General features: G+C 39.5%; 2 protein-coding genes across 2 annotated transcripts in view; both read right to left on the reverse strand.

Annotated features, from left to right (window-relative positions):
- Window positions 1-1,388: 1,388 nt before the first annotated feature.
- Window positions 1,389-10,901, reverse strand: srrt (serrate RNA effector molecule homolog (Arabidopsis)). The gene is made up of 20 exons (XM_037687547.1): window positions 10,824-10,901; window positions 10,158-10,279; window positions 9,278-9,406; window positions 9,051-9,197; window positions 7,870-8,058; window positions 6,579-6,748; window positions 6,311-6,495; window positions 6,125-6,235; window positions 5,855-6,053; window positions 4,463-4,605; window positions 4,320-4,381; window positions 4,151-4,229; window positions 3,661-3,849; window positions 3,404-3,574; window positions 3,162-3,315; window positions 2,533-2,726; window positions 2,297-2,453; window positions 2,112-2,204; window positions 1,934-2,030; window positions 1,389-1,622 (listed from the first exon to the last, which is right to left on the reverse strand). Exons 2-20 carry the CDS (start codon window positions 10,277-10,279, stop codon window positions 1,547-1,549), a joined length of 2,667 nt encoding a protein of 888 aa, XP_037543475.1. The 5' UTR covers window positions 10,824-10,901; the 3' UTR covers window positions 1,389-1,546.
- Window positions 10,902-16,809: 5,908 nt separating this feature from the next.
- Window positions 16,810-21,146, reverse strand: part of rnf167 (ring finger protein 167) — a 19,779-nt gene continuing 15,442 nt past the window's right edge. The window contains exons 8-9 of the mRNA XM_037687548.1: window positions 17,550-17,630; window positions 16,810-17,338 (exon numbers count right to left, since the gene is read on the reverse strand). Coding sequence (XP_037543476.1) covers window positions 16,914-17,338; window positions 17,550-17,630 — 506 coding nt within the window. The 3' untranslated portion in view covers window positions 16,810-16,913. The remainder of the gene's footprint in view (window positions 17,339-17,549; window positions 17,631-21,146) is intronic.

The following is a 21,146-nucleotide window of genomic DNA, read 5'->3' on the forward strand; positions in this document are numbered from 1 at the left end:
ACTGGTCTATTAATAAATTCCAGTAAAACACTTTGTTTGTAGTTTGAAAGTGACTAAATGTGGTTAATTTTAGTGTTTATATGGAAAAATAAATCTTTATATAGATATAAAAAGGTGAAATAAACCCAGTTTAATCTGTCAAGATGTGTTTATGATTAGGATTTTATTTCCCAGAGAGCACACCGTTATTTGAAACGTTTCATGCTCGTGTTTTTATAAAATCACGCTGGTTTACATTTTGTTTTTAAGCGAACTGTTCAGTTTTCACTACTTTTGTAGATAGTCTGTAAAGAAAAGTTGTCGTGTTATAATCCACACAAGAACCAAACCTTCTAAACTCAACTGGAAGACAAGGTTTAAATTATTAGCAGGTAAAATAAGTGCAGCACAGCTGTTTCCAGCTGTCAGATATTATGTGAAACACAGCATCTTTTCGATGTTTAGCATCTATTTATAGTTTTAACTCGCCGTCTTCCAGTGGTTGATCTCTTGGAAGTATTTAATATTTTTCCTGCCCATGACACATTTTAAAGTCCTCATTATTCATGTTGTTTACCTTATGAGCCCTCTTAAAGCTAAAATTCTTCATCAATATTATCAATCTTCTTTCAGCTTTAAACTTAAAAGGGACTTCTTGGAAAATTTGGTGTTTTTGCCTTATTTTCTTAACTGCAACCGTTTCACTAAACATGCTTTGTGAACATGATAGAAGTGAAGTTAATCAGATAATTACACGTCTTGTTACAATTCTGTTAATAGGTCTAATGGTTTAAATTCCAGCATTTGTCCCACAAGTCGTTCTTTTATTAAATTGGCATCTAAAATGAAGATGTAGCTTTTTGATAAATCAGTTCTTTTCCTGGTGTCCCCGTCGCAACAGGTTATAAAAATTAAACATTTTGTTAGTATACAACGCAATATCTGCAGATGTTTTCCTATTAAAAAAATCAAGTTTTTAACATGGATTATAATTTGAGGACCATTATGTAGTTGTGATAGTTTTGAATAAAACAGATTATGTTGTAAATGGTGCAACATGCTTTTGTATTTGTTTGTGATCTAGACAATAAAAAACCTAGTTTAACTAATAAATTATTGGTTTAATGATTGTTTGAAGCCTTATTTCTCATTTGGTTTGCAGTTTAAATATTCAGTGTCAGTGTGTAAAGAACAGAAAACAAATTACATTTTTTTTATTGGAATAAACTGAAATCTGTGAATTTTCTGAGAAACGTGAAATTAAAATATTAGTCAGGCTCTTCAGCGCCCTGATATGGGTTTGATGTGTCACGGAGGAACTTCCTGGGTGGATTTTTTATTTTATTTTATCAACTCTTTGTGTCGTTTGCGCAAGTCAAACATGGGAGACATTTACTTGGTCTCAACTTTATTGATGAATCAGTTTACAGCAGTACAGAAGCATCTTGAAGTTGCACAATCCTTACAAAATGAAATGCTTATGAAAAGAAATAATGTTACGTACTACAAAAACAGGCAGAACAAAACACTGTGATGGAGTAAAGGTAGGAAGGGCTGAGCGGACTCTCTAAAAGAAGTCCATATCGTCAGGTGCGTCCAGGTCTCGATACTCGATGATGTTCCGTGGATCGCCTCGGGACATTCTGAAATGGATCAGGATTAAAGGAGGCAAGAATGAGAAACAAGAAGGAGCTTAAAAAACAAAGTTTATAATCCCTACCCTAACAGCAGAAATAAGAGATGACTTGATGCATAATCAACAAGAGTACCGCGTGCAGCACAATATACTCCCATCAACAACAATCTATGGCAACGGCCCAGACAAGCTAAGACCTTGTTATAACTTTGACCTTAAGTTTAAACTTTACCTTGTTTAAGTTTATGGACGGATGACTATCATAATACATCCACCTTTCAATGGGGGTCCAAAAATGTAATCTATAACTGGACTTACCTGATGCGTGGCTTTCCCAGGTAGCCACCTTGACCGCGGAAGTTGTCATAGTTTCCTCTGCCTCCTCCAAACTGACTGGGTGGGTAAGGAGGCCCAACTGTGACCAAAGAATTCAGAAATTAAAGCCTGACTGAGAGAAACATTCTGGCTATCAGAACACACGTAGGCAGGAACACACCGCCGTATCCCATCAGAGGTGGACGAGGCTGACCAAAACCCATCGGACCCTGAGGACCTTGGGGAGGAAAAGGCAAAGCAGGAGAAAGCAAACCTGTGGGGGGAGAAGACATTTTTGGATTTTTACACAGACACTGTCCAAGTTCAAAGGATCCACATGAAGAGTTGAGAAACGGCGTGGCCGACCTTGCCCTGGTCCAGGAGGGGGTGGAAGTTTGATCTCAGGAAGCGACGGCCTCTTGGCATCCATCAGGAAGTTGTTGAAAAACACAACCTCCTTTTTCACCTCCTCAATTTTGTCCCCGTGTTTGTTCAGAATGTGCTTCCGTACAAACTCTGGACCCTTAAAATTAATTTAAAATGAATAAATTGAAAGCATCAAAACATTTAAGTTGAAATGTCACCACAGCTTTGACGCTCACCTTGAATTTCTTGCCGCTCAGAGGGCAGAGCCACTTGTCTTTTCCCAGCTCCTGAGTGTTGGCAGACACAAACTTCTCCACCTCCTCCTCGGGGTCCTTACGACCCATCTTCACTGCCTCTTCCTCAGACAGGACTTCTTTTAAACTGAACAAAGGAGCCAACTTCTCCTCCATCATTTTCTGCCACTGTTGCACTGTGTAAGGAAAACAGCAGGAGCACAAAACATGTGAGTCATGTCAGTGTGAAGGATGTAGTGACACGTAGTGGTGAAACATCAGTAATACAGATGTGGCTTTAAACATTTCTCATTGGGCTACAATAGCCATAAAGCAAATATGCATTTTTTAAACAATATTAACACATTACATATGACTCCTGACTGCTCACTAATAAGAGCAACAAAAGTAACTTCTGTCAATGTGTTGCTCTAAACATAGCTTAATGAAGCTTATTTTAATCAGACACCAATCATGCTATTAACTAAAATCTTATTTGGTTACAAAAACAGCAATTACACATTACTGCCAATTCAAACGTTAAAATGTTTGCAAAGATTAATGTAGATACTCATTCAGTGCCGCACAGTTTGACAATAAGTGCATTTAATCTCAGTGTTGTGCACACTGACCCTCTCCTTGTGTGATGCGGTTGGGAGGAATCGGTCCACGAACGTGGATCATGCCGCAGCGATTGGGCATCTCATCCTCGCTCGGGTATTCACACGTGTTGTAGTAGTCCACTGAATGCACGAGCCGCAGATACAAGATCAAACGATCCAAAACCTGACAAATATATATATATTATTCACAATACAGCCAAAAAGGCATCAAAACAAAAATAAAAATGTTTTCATTTGGAGCCATGCTCAACCTTGGCTAATTTGTCGTCCCTCTCCACGGTCATCTCAGTCGGGTTTCCCTCCTTGGTGCTCTCCTCAGGATCCAATCCACCCCCCGAGCCCAGGAGCTCCTCTTCCTCAGCGCTCACCTCCTCGATCAAGTAGTCAGTGATATTCTTCAGCACCGGATTCTGAGCTGGCAACTGTTAGGAAAGAAAAGCGTACTTGAATGAGTCGCTAAAAACTTCATAATTCATTAACTTTGCATGAAATGTTCTGATGGGCACACCTCCGACTGGCCGTCCTCTTGAGGCTTGCTGCTCCACAGGCTCCCCTTCTCATCCAAAGCATGGATGAGCTTTGCAGACAGCTTGATGTCGTTGCGGAGCACCTGTTTATGCTGAGTGATACCATTAATGTTGCGCACCCTGCGAGCCAAATCCCTGTTCACCCCTGGAGCCAGTTCACAGTCTCGAAGCTTTTAAGAGCAAAAAAAAAAAAAAAAAAGGGGGAAAGACAGATTTAACAACCAGCTCAAAACTCACACAAATAAAAAAACAAGTCACTGAATAAATGCTTTAATTGCAGTTTTGATCAAATGATTTAAAAAATCTCAAAGATAGTAGGAATAAAAATCTAACAGGGCCAAGTCTTATAAAAAATAGATCAATCTAAACTTTGATGTATTTGATGTTTAAACAACCAATCCTTAAAGAGATTTAAAAAAAAAAACACCACAGATTAAAATGTTTGACCCAAATATTGTTTGTGACACTTACACGTATGTTCTGTAGGTCCCAACAGATTTCCTTGATATTGACGCTTCGGTCAAACGTCACCCAGCAGCGTCTGAAAAACCTGGATTTTTTTTTTTTAAAGACAGGATTCACTTTTTATTCCATTCTCTGAAGTAAATCAAGAGAATGTCTTTATTTTTTTTAAGCTAACCTGCGCTCTGGATGAGGGTCAGACAAGCAAACACGCAGAAAACCAGGGTACCGCCGACACAGCTTTGGGAAAAAAAATGATGTCAGAGAAGCACATAAACAATTAAATATATGAGTGGTCTATAAAGTGTTGGTTCAACTCACAGCGATAATCTCAGCCTTGGAAATAGTCGGAGCAATGCTCCTCATGAACAGAGAACAAGTCTTGTGAAGAGGCCGCGGTCTGGGAGAGTCGTCTTTGACCTTCTTCTCTTCTTTCTCGTCTACTTCAGGCTTTTCCTTTTCTTCTAAGACATTAGATAACGAGAATAAAGAATACAACACATTATACGCCCGTTAAATAATTATACAGCAAAACAGTAATGGCTCGGACAAGAAAATACTTTGACCTTGATTTGTGACCTTGACAGTGAAGCTGGGTGATGAAAAGTGTACATGACACTCCCGCTAGTGATGATGAATCTGTGTAAGAAGTTTTGCTAAATGATCTTGAATGGATCAGAAGTTATGGGTGGGACAAGAAAACGTTGGGCAGAGCTACTACAAAAAATAGCTAATGCTAAACCTAGAGAGAAAAAAAGATCGGACGCTAACACTAAAGTGCTAACGTTTTCCATCCACTGCTGTTGCTGACACCAAGACTGTCTGTAATATGACAACGTAAGTGAACACAACTCGAAACGGTTCATAAATCACAAGTACATCATCCATGTCCTGTTCAGAGGTGAGCTTTCAGAAATTAATCTGGTCCATCGGAATGAAAGAGGTGGAGCAGAACTCTGCTGTGCTGAAGCAGAGTGGTGCATTCAATGTGTGTCGGACATCATGCAATTTACTACGACGACTCACTTTGGTGATCCTCTTCGTGGTGCTTTCACAAACGAACTACAAAGTTACTGTGTGTCATCATCAGTATTCTCAGTAATAAATCTGTATTAAAGTAAAAATGTGTGAAATGGGTGAGAGAGTCACATCCCAGAGACAGTGTGAAAACTGTTTTTTTGTTCATGTTATTTTACTGTTCATGTTTGTTTTAACTTCATGTTAAAGTCTCTGTTATTGGCTGTAAACTGACACCACGAGTCAGAGGCTGTTTGCAGAAGATATGGGGGGGATAGTACTGTGACATCACCAGATGGCACTTAGCTTTGATTAGCTCAGCATGGCTCTGTGTAAATCACCATTCTCCTGTACACTATTGGTGCAGACAACTGTCTTTTAGAAAAATTAGCGGACTTGAATTTACTGGATTAAAATTTAGAAGCCAATTCCACCAAAGGTTTTCAAAGTTTGCGAAAATGCTAATTTGAAAGTTAGCTCCACTATTAGCAGAACCGTGCCCACAACTGGTTTACGGATGCACAGACTCTACGTTCCACCTTAAAAAGCAGAATAGAAAATAAAAAAGAAGAATAAAAGCGTATAAAAAGCAGAATAGGCTGCATGTTCATATCCTAATTACAAACTCTCAAAACACAAAAATCAGTTCAAAGCATTTTGAAAGTAAAATCAGAATGACCAAACTGGATTCCTCACCTTCGTCCTCTTCTTCCTCATCCTTGTCCTCTTCTTCCTCATCCTTGTCCTCTGCTTCTTCCTCCTTGTCCTCTGCCTCTTCCTTCCTGTCAGGTTTGTCGGAGCAGTTAGAGTTGGAGTCTGAATCTGAATCGGAGTCGCTCTCCGAGGCGCTGGCTTCATCATCACTGTCCTCGCTCCTCTTCCTCTTTCTTCTCGCCTGTTAAATGAAAACAGAAGCAATCAGGGCTGTTTCAAACAAGTCATTTTATTAATACGAGCAACAAAAACCTTCTTGGGTTCAGGCATTTCTTCTTTAACGTCTTCTTTCTTTGCCTCCTCTTTCACATCCTCCTCGTCTGCTGCGACCTCTCCGTCAGCGCCGGCAGAATCACTCTCCTCCTGCAGCACAGCTGTTCGTCATAAATACAACTCTGACATCTTTGCTAACAGGAGAACATAAAAAATGATACACACCTTCTCAGTTTTGTCTTTTTCCACAGAGGGTTTGCGGTCTCCAGCCAGTGTTTTGAGGTCTTCCTTCTTTGGAGATTCAGCTCCTCCTGAAACAGTTGCAGACTTCTCCCTGTTGACTTCCTCTTCAGGTGGCATGTCCAAAATGCGAAGATCGTGGTCCGTCCCTCCTTCCATCTTTATCACAGCTGAGGGCGAACAACACACTGCATTGTTAGTGCAAAACAAGGAGGAGGGCAACATTTCTCTTAGAGCTGTGCGAGAACCTCACCTGCATCCAGAACCTTGATGATGGCCGGGGTCTGCTCAATGTCCATGGACACATTATCGAACCAGCTGTTGTCCAACAGGAACAGAAAGACATTCAGGCGGTTGTGCAGGGCGCTCTGAGCCTCTGCTTTAAGCCGGCTGGCCTCATCCGGGTGGTATTTGGACCTGAACCTGCGTCCAGAGTTGGGATCCACATGAAAGTGGGGAGGGAATGACGGGGGTTGGGATGGACAGGATGCAAAATTTACAGAAAACATATTACACACCTGAGCCACATTTTGGACATCATATTGATAGATTTGAGATTTACAATGAGATTTCCAAAAAATCTATTTAAACCCAAAGTGTTGGGCTATTTAGAGGAAGAAAGTACATTAATTTGTACATTTTGGGGTCTGTAGATCCTAGTTCTAGACTGTAATTATGAAAATGTATTACATTTAATAAACAAAAACAAAATTTACTCACCCAGACATTATGAGAAACATTATTCAAAATCAAGCATTTGCATATTGTAACATTAAATATGTTTAGTGGACCACAGTTACCTTTTGCTCTGCCAGTTTAATAACAAATAATAACACAGAGGGGTATCTTCTGTCAAAATGCGCTCCACTTCACCCCAGGGGTGTGTCTGTACACACACAAATTGGGTTTTGGGACCCGATTTGATCCAAATATAAAAAGAAAATGATGCAGGGGAAAAAAAATATAGAAAAGAAGAAAAAAAGCCTCCATGTGTAGAGGACAAGTCGGCTATCTTTCTAAAGTCCCTGGTACTTGTGTGTCTAAGAGCAACTGCATTGTGCGCAGTGCATGCCCTCGCTATCTGAAGCCCGACTGGTGCGGATGAGTTCCACTTTTCATCTCGGGTTAAAAAAAAAAATCGTTGTCAACATGGAAGTGAGGGAAGGAAGAACAGGTTAGGTCAAAACATTTTTTTTGCACGACACCTGTGGAACAAGTAGTACGCATTAAAAATCAATATACAAGTGTGAATTGTATATCAAATTGAAAAACACTAAAAGTCTCAGCAGAATACCTTTGACTCTAATTACTCTTATTTAAATGCAAATTTACTTAGCTATTTTATTTGTTACATTTTATTTCACTGTAGAACAAAACTGAAATTTTGTTCCTTTTTAAAATACTACGTCTAAAACAACAGTGAAAATGAACGAACAAGTAAAAAAACGCTTTACTTCTGGTGATAAAACTTGAAACTATAAGAATAAAATTGGTTAAGTACGTCTAAATTTCACAGTTGGGTTAAAAGGCCGCTCAGGTCGTACCACTCTTCATCTTTATGAGCCAAAAAGAAGTCCTGCATCTGCTGCCGGCGGAAGTCAGTCTTGTACTCGTTGTAGCGCTTCACTGCTTCTGTCTCATCCACAGAGTCGTCCAAAGACAGCAGGAACTCCTTGAAGCTCTTCATTATGGGAGGGGGAGGCCCCAGGTCTATGTCGTGGATGTTACCAAGCCTAAAAAAACAAAGTTAGAAGTAGTGTTGGTTAAGTCAATGAAACCACCAGGGACTTTTACTGGGCCATTTTTATAGTGGGGCAATTTGCATTTAAAACAAACCGATGTCCACCGTCGCTGAGGGACACAGAGACAAACGAGACAACCGTTCACTCTCTCACACACCTAGGGACAATTTAGTTACAGTCCCAGTCAGCCTCTATTTGGTCTGTGGGAGGAAACTGGAGTACCTGTCGAAAACCCACGCATGCACGGAGAGAACATGCAAACTCGACCCAAAATGGTTCCCGTCCGAGATTCGATATGGCAACCTTCTCGCTGAGAGGTGACCCCTCTACCAACTGTGCCAAACCTTAATGTTTTGTGCAAAATAGTCAAGTGGGTTGGAGTTACACTGTGTAGAAGAAGAGAAGTTTCGTTTTATATTTTTGTTTGTGGCACAGAGTGATCCTGGAAAGTGGAGGGAACAATTTTATCCACGACCAGGTGCAAAGAAGGAGCCAGAGGGTGGCCAATGGTGGCCCTGGCTACCATAGATACAACCTCTGGCCACCCCAATCATTTTTAAACGATAGGGGCGGCTGGTACGGTGTTGGCCATCTTGGATTTTGACATGGCAACCCAATTTTTGATAGTGACGTTTGAAACGTTTCTTTTTCCAAGTTATTCAACTGACAAGTTTTATGCATTTACATATATGGTGGAAGCCATCTTGGATTTAGATGTGGCGATCCATTTATCAAAAGCAAATTTTCTTACACCTAGACGCAGTCCCACCAAAATGGAAGTTGGTACTTTGCTTATTTTTTTAAGTTATCATGATCACAACATACAAAGATAGGCTGGGGGTATTTCCAATTACCCCTTTTCGTCCTGCGACGGGACAAATATCAAACATAGTGAATGGTAATATCAAATAAGGCACATAGCAGTACAAAATGGCATTGAACTTCAAAACTAAAACGCAATGATCACCAAATTAATTCCTCACCTTGCTTGAATGGGGATCCCCTGATGAGGCTGCATGAGGTGCAGATCAGGGTGGACCCAGTGCTGCGGTGGGCCATAGCTCGGCCCTCCTCCACCGCCAAATCCCAAGTCATACCCCCCACGGTATGGGTCTCCACCGTGGTCATCCCTGCCAGGACATGCAATACAAACTGAATAAGAGGAGAAACCAGCTGGAGAATTTGTCACCAGTGCTGTTATTAATCTCACCAGTCTCTTCTCATGCGTTTCTGCTGGGGACTCATGTCATGTCTGGATGGAGAGAATCTCTCTCTGCGACCTCGGTCATAATCTCGGTATTCACCGCGATTTCGGCGCTCCCTGCCCCTGTCCCACTCCCTGAGGCGTTGAAAAAAAGAGAACATGATTTTGTTTGTCCTATCAAGTTTCATTTACATAGAACATCAGAAGAATTACACAATGTCACATAAGGCTAGAGATTTTTGTCACAGACTCCAAAGCCTGTCTCACTTCTCTGAAGCAGACTGGTTCAAAACACTGTCAAGGCTCGTTTCAACCTCTCCACGATCACAACTGATGACATTTGAGGCTTCGAGACACGTTAATTATTTTAAAGCGACATGAAATGCTCTGCACTATCTCCTGCTTCATGATGATGAGAGACCTTCAGTGATGAAAAATGTAAGAGGAAGAAAATGATCCTGCATTTGAGAACAATTATTACCGGTAATAATATGATTGTTCTGGAAACTGGAGTAATATTTTAATGCACAGGGAAACCTATTATCTTACTGTACATCTGGCAAGCACTCTGAATATTGATTCTGTAATATTAAAACAAATTATAATATGGTATTGCAAAAATACGCCAAGTGATACTTAAGTGAATTCAATATTTACAGGTGATGAATGTTATAATATAAAATTGTTATAAGTAGCGATGTCCCGTTACAAGTTAGTTTTTTCAGACAGGGTACGAATACTTCAGTTTGGGTACTTGCCAATACAGAGTAGGTTATGAGAAAGTATTAAAACATTACACGTCTGTCTGAATATTTTTTCTGGTACAAAAAGGTGGCAGGGGGTAGAGATTTGATCAGATTTGCCACAAAGTTTTTTAATTTTCTACCTGTCATTCCAGTCATCTCTGCGACGATCCTCTCTTTCTCTTGAACGATCATAATCACTTCTCTCCCGTCGGAACTTGTCTCTCCTCCTGCGGTCGTACTCATCATCACTCCCATCTCCCATCTGGGAAGAAGCAAAAAAAATAAAGTTTAACTAGAATGTGCAGGAATGGATTTGATGCAGGCCAAAAATGTTTTGCCGAATGATAAGTGCTGACAAAAAGAGGCTTCTGTGTCAAACTCATTGATATGTTTTTCTCCACCTCGTCATTTTAATTCAAAGTGAGTGAAGAAAAATAATCACGTAGAGGAACACAAACTGAAGCTAACGGCCTGACAGAGAGCCCTTCCTGTGCTACCGTGAGATACAGTTTAAAAATTAAATTTCTCTACCAGCTTACTTTATTTTGTGAAACATAAAACACACAAGTAATAATAGCGCTGCAACTCAAATCAAAACAAAAAGTATGAACAATTGTTTATATCGATTTGGGGAGGGCTAACAGTGGTCGTTAGCAAACGTGCTAACGTCCTACAAATGTGTTAACTGATTTTCGAAAATTAAACGTAATATCGACGCTTTTAATGTAAATAAGACAGTGTGCTGTCATAACGGTTCAAAAAAAGCTGATAAAACACGATAAAACAAAAGAAAGGAAATATTTTACCTCGAAATTAAATTACTTGCTTTAAATCGTGCTCGCTCGTTTGTACGCCTTCTTCTTCTCGGAGTTGCGCAACAAGCAGTGTTCAGCAAACAGCGACGGGTGCTACTAGCGCCCCCACATGGTGAGCAGGAGAAATACCAAACATTTATTTATAAAACCGGGTGATACTAGCGCCCCCACATGGTGAGCAGGAGAAATACCAAACATTTATTTATAAAACCGGGTGATACTAGCGCCCCCACGTGGTGAGCAGGAGAAATACCAAACATTTATTTATAAAACCATTAAAATTGAAAAGAAAAAATAATAGTTGTGTAAAACAAAAAACAACAAAAATAAATTTGTATATTTTAGCTCTTTTTTTTTAAAATTATTAAACCTTAAGGCATTATGAAGAAAAAAATAAAGTTGTGTGAACAAACTACATTTGAGTATTTTTTTGGTTAAAATAATAAATCAAATTAAATTCAACATTTTTCAGTCAGGTCATCTGGACAGTTTCTTTTTTTTTGTGATGAAACGTTTCGCCTTCAATCCGGAAGTCTTCATCAGTCAAGGAAACACACAAAACTGATTCTTCCTCCAACATCTTACTCCAAAGTGGAACAAACCAGTTCTGCTTGTGATAAGATGGTCTCTTTGGTACGCCCCTCCTCCACTGCCGGCCCTCCTCCTTGTTGACTGTCTTGTCAAACTGGTTGAAAACAACAAAGTCCATGCTCAATAATTCTCAATAATCTCTCTCTTTCGGATTTAAGGAGAAACGTTTCAGCACAAAAAAAGAAACTGTCCATATGACCTGACTGAAAAATGTTGGATTTTATACCTGTATTATTGAGCATGGACTTTGTTGTTATCAAATTAAATTACTCACACAACTATATATTTGTGTATCTTTTAAACGTTAAACATTATTGGTATAATTTGAGAATACATGGGTTGAATATAGATCAGAAAGTAAAATTTTATGCGAATGCAAGGCAGTTTCTGGACATTTAAAAAAGCTTGTTAGTATTTTGACAATATATTTGTGCATATTTCAGTGAAAATAACATTATTTTTCTTAGATACGCTTGTAGGGTATTTTTATAGCAGCCCTTGAGAATCTAAAACATATTTCTAATATAAATATAAATTTTCTACAAGTGACTGTTAGTTTTTCATTTCCAAAATGCAATATAACTAAATGGTTATTTTGTTTTGTCTTAGAGAAAGAGTCTACAAACGGTTTGAGTTTCCATCGCAAATCAGAAATATCAGTGTTCATTTTGTTTTTCTGGATGTATGAACATTTAAAGTTTCGCAATCATTTTTTAGCAACAATTGAATTGAATTGGGACACAACAAAAACAAATCACGGGATATTTTGTGTGTTCACAGAATAGTTTATTATTTATTCTCTTTCACAGTTGTGATTTCTTTCATTAGAGGGTAAAGGTCCAGGAGGATCCTTTCTTTGAGCTTTTCTTTGTCCTTCCTCTGAACCTCAGCTGCTGCCTCATGTAGTCCAGCATGGTGCGAGGCCACACTCGAGCCGTCTGGGCTTCGTCCTCTAACAAGAACGCTGGCTTCACCCCAAGCAAGGTTTGACCGTCGTTGGATCCAAAAGAGATGTCTTCTGCAGGACCTCCGTTGGCTTTCAAAAGACTGGAGGTCATTTGTGCTTGGTAAGAGCCATCCAAAAAACTCTGGAAGCAAAAGACATTTATTGTTGCCGTGGGTTACAGAGGTTTTTTTTTTTTTTAAATATACGAATTAAAAGGTTTCTCATTAATTTATTTATTACTTCCAAACGCATTTTGGAACTAAATAAGGGGATTTATTTACATATAAACAAATCACCAAACGAGTCGAGGATGAATAATTCTAGTAACTTTATTTCAAAAAGTGTTATCAGATTGATAGATCATGAAAATTATGTTTATATGCTCAAAATATGAAGTGATTCGGTTTAACCCGTTAAAATGGGCTGAGGGAAGATAAAAAGCTAACCATTTAAAGAAAATATTTTGCTCATTTAATCGATGGTCATCTTTTTTTATTTTTTTTATTTCATCGACAGCGAGGATGACATGCACTGACACCAAAAACTCACAAGCAAACAACAAATATTTTTGTTTACCTCTGGGTGGTGTTGGGGAATCGCTCCCGAGTCAAGCAGTAAGAACGACAAGAACATAAACAAAAGAAACCATCTCAGCAAAAAGGAGCATGAAGACATTGTTTCCTTTCGGCTGTTACGCCTAAAGAAAGTTGATCGGTTGTTCCAAACGTCGTCCAATCACCAAACTATGAAGAATGTCCCTTTATAAGGTCTCCAGGGTTATTGTGCCACGCTGACGGTGACGTCAGGCTGCTGGGCCTTTATTTCCCCCATAATGAACAAACTTTCAGAAAGCCTGTCATGTAGTACCATGACCAAACTTTGCTCCACCATCTGAAGCATTAACAGCTCTCTGAGCTCAAACACGAATCGTCTTTTCTTCCACCCAGCAGGAGACATGATTAAAGATACACGAAATGTGGATTCAAAGAGCTAAATCCCGTCCACGCAGGAAGTCTTGATGAATGACCGGCCCAGAGGAATTCAGCTCTGGAAAAGAATCCTGTTTTACAAACATGTTGACAGAAGCAAATAGATCCGATCATTTAACGTGACTAAATCAATTTTGTTAAAAGATAAACGGTAAATTAACAGGGCAGGCTTTCCATGCATGCACCGTTCAGCTGCTTTTTCCAGTTTGGTGTTCGTGGATGAGAACATCACAGCTGAGCTCTAATTAGTTCACGCAGCAGGTTCGGGAATTAATTAACAGAAAATTATATATTTTTTTTTAGGTGAGCTGTGCTTTTTTTGAAACTAATCATTTCCTTTTTTTTTCTTATTATAAATACATCTTGACTTAAACTAGTTCTGCTCTTGGATAATGAAACTCCGTGTAGCTAATGCTTCGTTGTGTAATGTGATGTTTTGGTACTCGTCAGTATCTCAGATGAATTTAGAGCTGGTAGACGTCAGTGTGTCCAGCAGGAGACACGTCAAGGATCGATGTGCAAAATGTCCCATTTGTTCCCTGTTGTGAAACAAAGACAGGACAGAGAAAGTACTGTCTGTGCAGGTTGTGAGCATCCATCCATCCATCCATCCTCTTTACCCGCTTCTTCCTTTTCGGGTCGCGAGGGTCACTGGTGCCCATGACATCCTGGACAGGTCTCAAGTCCAACACAGGGACACATAGAGACAAACATTCTGTTGGCTGCCTGTTGAGATTAGAATTTAAGAATTTTAGTCTTAACTTTTAGAGCTTGAAATGGACAGGCCCCTTAATACATCACTGAAATGTTGATTCCTTATTCTCCAGCTCGCACCCTTCCGTCTTCAGCGCTGAACCTCCTAAAGGTCCCCAAGACCTGTTTTAAAACTCGGGGTGACCTATCCTTCCAGGCTGTAGCACCCAGGCTGTGCCCTGCCCGTCTCTTCATGTGACCGTCTCTGTTGATTCCTTTAAAAAGCAGTTTGACACTTTTATTCAGACAAGCTTTTAGTTAAATGTTGTATTTACTGTTTTTATCAGCTGTTCTGTTTAATTTTAACCCTGTATGTTGTAAAGCACTTTGTGATTGTATCTATGAAAAGTATTATGTACCGTAAATCAAGTTTACTTACAACCATTCACTCTCTCACTCACACCTATAGGAACCATTTAGTTAACTTGTGAGGCGCCAGCTTGCATTTGGGTGTGTGGCTGCATCTGGGCGTAAGAAGTCATCATCAGGTTGACGCATCAGAATCCAAGCTGGCCACCATGCACCACGTTCACCTTGCGAGTTGGAGAACTTGAAAAATGAGCAACGTAAACTTCTATTTTGACTTGTAGCTGCATCTTGGTGGAAAAGAGGCTCCTATCTGAGGTGGCCCTTGGGGTGGATGAGGACTAATCTATGGGGGCCAACTGGTCCTAGTTAAAACTGCTCCCTCCACTCGTCAGGATCCGTCACTCTGCGCTGCCTAAGACAAGAAAAAATATATAAAGAACCTCCTCCAGTGTAACTCCTCCCCGCTTGAATATCTTTCACCAAAACATTGTTTACACACATTCCCTGTTCAATCCCAGTCAGAAAAACATTCATCTCCAAAACTACGTTACCGTATCAACGTCTTTTCATTTTACATAAACTCAATAACGGAAACAAACAAACGAGGGAACGGTCAGAGAAAAAGTCAAGCTCCCTTTAATATAAAAAGTGTGAGAAAAACAGGAAGACTGCAAAGAAAAACACACCTTATCTGTAATAAATGATATTATTCAATAGTCAGAGCTGTAATAATGCCACACTCAGTTATAACTTTTGTTAATTATAGTGGCGTTTTATTATCATGAATTACGTGTGTGAATAACCCTTTTGATCAATTTCATATCTCAGCATATGGCAGCATCATTTTAATGTCATATAATCTTCCACAAATAACATTTAGATACTGTTTGTCCTTACATAAAAACAACTCTTGACACTGAACATGTATGAAAACCCTCGGCTTGTTCGAAAAGAAAGAGTGAAAAGGTTTCTATGTTTCCGTCAACAGTCCTTGAAGCACAGGCACAGAAAGGAAAAAGTACAGTACAAAAGATATTTGACGCATATCGTAAATATAGAAACAGTCGCTCTGATTTATCATACAGTATACTGCCAACAAGTGCTAATCAAACTTTAAAAGTGGAGCTAATGACGAGCAGAGGAATGCAAACCAACCCCCACAAATAATATGTACACATTACGCATGTTTCTCTGCTATGAAGGTGCTGTGACAGATCTGACAATAATAAGCTAATATACATTTTTAACAACTTCTCTCAAACACTGAAAAAAAAGAATTGCACTAAATCTCATTAGGAAATAAACAAGCCTGCTCTGAGTTTGCCTGACTATAGTGAATTAATGTAAAATGACTACAACAGGAATGCTTACATTCCTGCAGAGGTCAACCTATAAAGGTAAAATGCATAAAAATTATTTCTTTACAGCCGTAAAACTATTTGGACGAAACATCTTTTCAGGGCTTTTTTTGCACAACTTAGCAGCATGACTCTCTAGATTATCTAGATCTAGGTCATCTCTCGAGTGTGAACGACCTGTTCTGTTAAATTTCTGCTGAGCTTCCAACAAACCTGTGGAAAAACTGGATTTTTAGCTCTTCTGAGAAACTGGAAACTCGCAGGTCAAAGGAATACAAACTTTTAAAAAGAAAATTTAGTGTCTATTTTGTCTCTTCTATTTTAAACATTTAGCATACGTGTGAAACGTAAGGCCAATGTACGAATACTCATTTGTGCTCCTAGAAAAAAATAAAATAAAGAAAAACTCTTAAGGTGCCATGACTAATCATGTAACATTAAGCTGTGCATTAAAAAAAAACAGGAAATCAAACCTTTTTGATTCTTTTGCTTACAAAAAAATAGAAAAAAAATTACTGGGTAAAACAATTTGCAAAACTAAACCATATAAACTTCCTATTCTGTTACGTTTCAACTGACCTTTAACCTTACACCTGAGTTTATTCAACTTCACGAACTGGAAACGGTTTAAATCTTTGCTCAACTTCCCACCCAAGAGCTGAAGAAAAACTGTTGAATAACAACAATATTCAGTTTAACATTAAATGAGAAATCTGACACTAAAAAAAAACAACAAAAAAAACAATTTACTCATAAAATGTGTGAAAAAGACCTAAATCAGATTAAAAATAAAAACAAAGATCCCCCAACCATATGTACACACTTATTAGGGAATGGTTTAAAAAAAAAAGGTTTGTAAAAGTGCTGCTTCGACACTTAAAAGTATGAGTTACTGGAGTAAAATGGCTGTAAAATGAAATTTCACTAACCGTGGAAGCTAGTGTTGGGTGATAGGTTAAACTTTTGATTTTCCACCAGTCGAACCAACGGCTGGTGACCGATAGATTTGTCCAATCACCCAACCTGAGTGGAAGTTGCTCTAAAAGTGAAGCTTACCATCTGAAAGTAACGATGTTCAAAAGTAGAAAAGCCCCTTTGTGTTCATTAAAACTTGGCTGCTGTGGCTGCACACAGCTCAGGCCAGAACTCGACCCCTGCCGATGAGTTGGGCCGTGTCGTCATCACTGCGCTGCAGGTCGTCTCCCGTGTCGCTGCTTTCTGAGTCCGTGTCCTCCTGCGGGGAGTAGTAGCCTTCGTAGCCCAGGATGGGGGAGTCGCATTGTGCAGGAGAGGCGAGGCACTGGGCGGTGGTGGTGGTAGTGGTGGCTGAATAGTCGGCTGGGCTCCCGGATGGGGGCCCGATGTTGGAGGGGCGGAGCAGAGGAGTGCGTTCAGAGTCTGCGTCGCCCTCCGACCTTCCATCCTCTCTGTGGCCCACAGCTTCCTCCTCGGAGTCGGACTCGGAGTGCTCCGGGTTCTTCTTGGTCACGCGTTGTTTGCACACGGGACACGTCTTCTTGGTCTGCGTGAGCCACGGGTCGACGCACTTACAGTGGTACGCTGAAAAAACGAGGAGGAACATTTTGAAAGGCTCGTCAGAAAACGGCGACAATTCAAGCGTTATACAGTACAAAGTACAACACGAGTAAATAAACATATAAAAGTATCATTACTACTCGTAAAATTACCCAGGGACCATCTTCCTTATGTGCTCATATGATGGGGTTTTACACCAACATGATCATCGGCAGAAAGCAAATACTATATTTACCGTGTGAGCACGGTAAAACCCTCAGCTTGTCTCCTTCTTCATACTCATCCAAACAGATGGCACAAACATCGTAGTTATCTCCTGAAAAACAAAAAATTAACTACTTATTAATTTATTCTAATTTGTCCATAAATTAACGCAAATAAAACAAAGCTAGTTTTTAAAGGTGAAGCTGTCCTGTTCTCACAAAGATGGCCTCCTTTACTCCTCTCTCAAACCATCGTTCCTCTCTGTCCAGGATGTGAACATCTTCATCCCTGAAAGAGTGACCGCTGGCCTGGAGATGAGTGTAGACCGCAGAGTCCTGGCCTGATGATGTTGATCTTCTGTGCTGGGCCATCCTTTTGGCCAGTGGCTGTTTAGTTTCCCTGATGTAAGACTGATCTAGGGCTGCAACTAACGATTATTTCAATAATCGATTCATCGGGCGATTATTTTTTCGATTAATCGATGAATCGGCAAAAAAAAAAAAAAAGTTTTAATTTCCACCCCTTTATTCCAAAATTGAACATTTGACTGACATAGCAATTCACACAAAAAACAGGTTGCTATTTTACTATTCTGTTAGTAAAAGATTGAATAATAAAAAAATAAAAGTTAGTCAAATAGCTTAAAAAAATTAATGTACACAAAAATATATACAAATGTATCTTTATACCTGCACAATATGTAGCTACTTTGTAAAATGTGTCCTTGAGGGAAGAGTGTAACCTGGATTAAAAGTGTGGATTATTGTAACCTGGATTAAAAGTGTGGATTATTGTAGTGAAGCCTTCGTCTTCAACCATCGACAGAGGCCTCATGTCAGTGACGATCATGTTCAGGATGTTTCAGTGAAGACAGCTGCTGCTGTGGTGTCCATGATGTCTGTCCATCATGAAGGATGTTGTTGTTTGTTGTTGTTGTTTTCTGGAATGAGACAGTAAACATGTTTTATAGCATAATTTACAGCAACTCAACAAATGCCTTGTTTCACTTACAGTGTTAGGTTCAGGCAAAAGTAGCTAAAAGAGCAATTAAACACACACACACACACACATATAAAATACTTATGTAGTGAACCTGATCTGACCCTGATCTGACCCTGATGACCTCAAATCTATCAGATGGACAGAGACTGTTATGTTCATTGATCTGAATACAGTCTGAGCCATCTGGTGACTTTCTTTCTTGAATTAATCAAGCAGAAAAGACAATTTTTATAATCATCACTGTTTTACAAATGTCTAATAATCAAATTGTGTTAGTTCCATTCAATGCTTACAGGTTGGAAAGAACTACTCATTTTTATTTTACATAAACAGTAAGTAATGATTTTTATTCCTCATTCAAAGAAGAAATCAGGTTAATATGCATTTCTTGATTCTCTGTCTGAAATGAGCCAAACAATGTAAGTATGTGAAAGGTCGAGTCTTGGTCAACTAAAATGTTTACTGAGAAGAAATGTCATGTTTTACTATTTGAGAAGATACAACAGCATGAGACTCCACGAAGTCTGGTCGTCTGCAATAATCTTTTCTGTATGTTGAAAACAATCCTTGACTTATGATAACATCTTACATCACAAAAACACACCTCTTTCTGGTCCATCCACGAATCAGAAAGCTCTAAATTGAACCGGAAGTCGACCCATTTAAAATGTGGCAACTTCCCAGTTCATGTTAGAATTCAAGAAGAACTGAGAATGGAAAAGAATTCCAGAGATGAAGAACTACAGAGTTGCTGACAATTAAGAATCTGAAAAGTTCTGAAGAATGAAAGGAGTTCAGAATTCTTGGGTGCAAACGCATTCAAGACGATCCAGAGACGTTTTGGGATTATAACTTCTGTTTGAACAAACCACACACGACTATCTAAGGATTTCAGCTGCTCTCAACGGAGACGCTGAAAGGTCTGGAGGATTCTCTATCGAGCTGATCTATCATCAACCAGGTAACGGTCTCTTCTTCGCCTAAAGTGTACCGGAGGCGAGCTGAGATCTGATGAAGCGTGCACGTTCTGGTCAAACAGATTAATTCCCTCACATAGTTCTCTGTAAGATAACTCCATTTCATCTTAAAACTCTTCTCTTCCTCATAAAATCAGTACAGATATTTTAGAAATATCTGAAGCAAAGTCCTCGATCACCGCCGAGTGATTCGAAGCTCATTTTCTGTGAAACTTGTCTGTTATTATTTTCATATTTTGCCAAATTAATGTAAATGTTTGATGTTAAACTTTGATTCTGAAAATAAATGACCGCATTCATTTTGATGGGTCAAAGATAAATGACGTCTCTCGTTACATTTTTGTTAAAATTCAATGCACGACATTACACAGTCAGAAAGATGAGGAACTCGTGAAAAAGTATGCATATATACGGGGATATATTGTCATACTACAACTAGTGACACGTACCCACGTGACTCACTACAACTGGTGGCCCGTTAACGTGCTCATAAATGACTGTAAAAACGTGTAAGATTGATTTACGTGTTGGCATGTATGTTAAAAAGTAACAGTTTATCAGCTGTGATTGAAACGCAGCCGGAGCTGCGCGCTTGGAGCTGCGCGCTTGGAGCTGCGCGCTTGGAGCTGCACCGCCTGAAGCGAAACGCTGCATGTTTTAAGCGTGTCTGTCTGTGGAGCTCAGTGAAGCTCACAGAGAAGCTGAAATTGTGTCATAAGTCTTTATGAAAGCTGAAATTGTACGCCTGTTATGTTAACTAAAAGCTGATGAGCTGTGGAAAACGTTGATTCTGTTTAAAAGTACTGAGGTTCTGCTGAAAAGACCAGGACTGTGGTCCAGTTCGGTTCTGTTGAGTTTGAACGAGTATTTTGAATAGATGGATAAACGTTTTAAAAGCTGAGCGCCGCCTCAGAACACAGTTAGGAGTTGATTCGTTACAATTTTTAACAGAAAAAGTGCATTTTGACAGTTTAAAAGACGAAAAGCTGACGAACTATTTTCAGGCTAAACCTAGCATGCTGGCTGAAAACGCTTTCCTGATTGGTTGAATTCCCTGTTGTGGAGCGCTCTGATTTGCTGAGAAGGTTGACTGACGTGGCTACGTCATCCCCTCTCAACCCTGCGCTGCTTTGCCATTGGTGATTTCAGTCACGTGACCCGGAAATGAAATTCGTTTTCATAGGGAAATAAAATCTGCTTTTTAAAGCTGAAAAGTAACTTTAAAGTGGTTTTGACACGCTGGCTAAGCGCTTCGAAGCATATTCGCTGAAATTTTGCCACGTTAGAGTCTAAAATTCGTCATTAAATGATGTTTTTAAACAACGCTAGCGATGCTAATTTTAAGCTAAACAGCTAACGACCGGAGCCTTAGCTACGCTTAAAATCACTAAATAAAGCTGCAATATTGTCCCAAAAACTCATGTTTGAAGCTATAAAGTCTGATTGCAAAACTTTTGCCACGTTTGTGCAAAAAATCCGTTCAGAAATGTTGATTTTAACCGAGTTTAGCCGAAGCTAACTTCAAGCTAAGCGGCTAACAACAGGATGTCAACCGAACGCCACAGGAAGTTATAGCACCCCTAGTGGACAACACAAACAGTGTCGGAGTTAAATTTTGTTGAGGTTATACTGACACCTTCTGGAGAAGA

This window comes from Nematolebias whitei, chromosome 14 (genome assembly GCF_014905685.2).
Source record: "Nematolebias whitei isolate Nwh7 chromosome 14, NemWhi1, whole genome shotgun sequence".
NCBI classification, from domain to species: Eukaryota; Metazoa; Chordata; class Actinopteri; order Cyprinodontiformes; family Rivulidae; genus Nematolebias; species Nematolebias whitei.

Coding starts and splice junctions, on each gene's coding strand:
- srrt (XM_037687547.1), bottom strand. CDS start 10,279: ATGGGAGATGGGAGTGATGATGAGTACGACCGCAGGAGGAGAGACAAG. Junction 3,316..3,403: donor GGGACGACAAATTAGCCAAG/GTTGAGCATGGC, acceptor TATATTTGTCAG/GTTTTGGATCGTTTGATCTT. Junction 2,205..2,296: donor CCCTCCTGGACCAGGGCAAG/GTCGGCCACGCC, acceptor CTCCCCCCACAG/GTTTGCTTTCTCCTGCTTTG.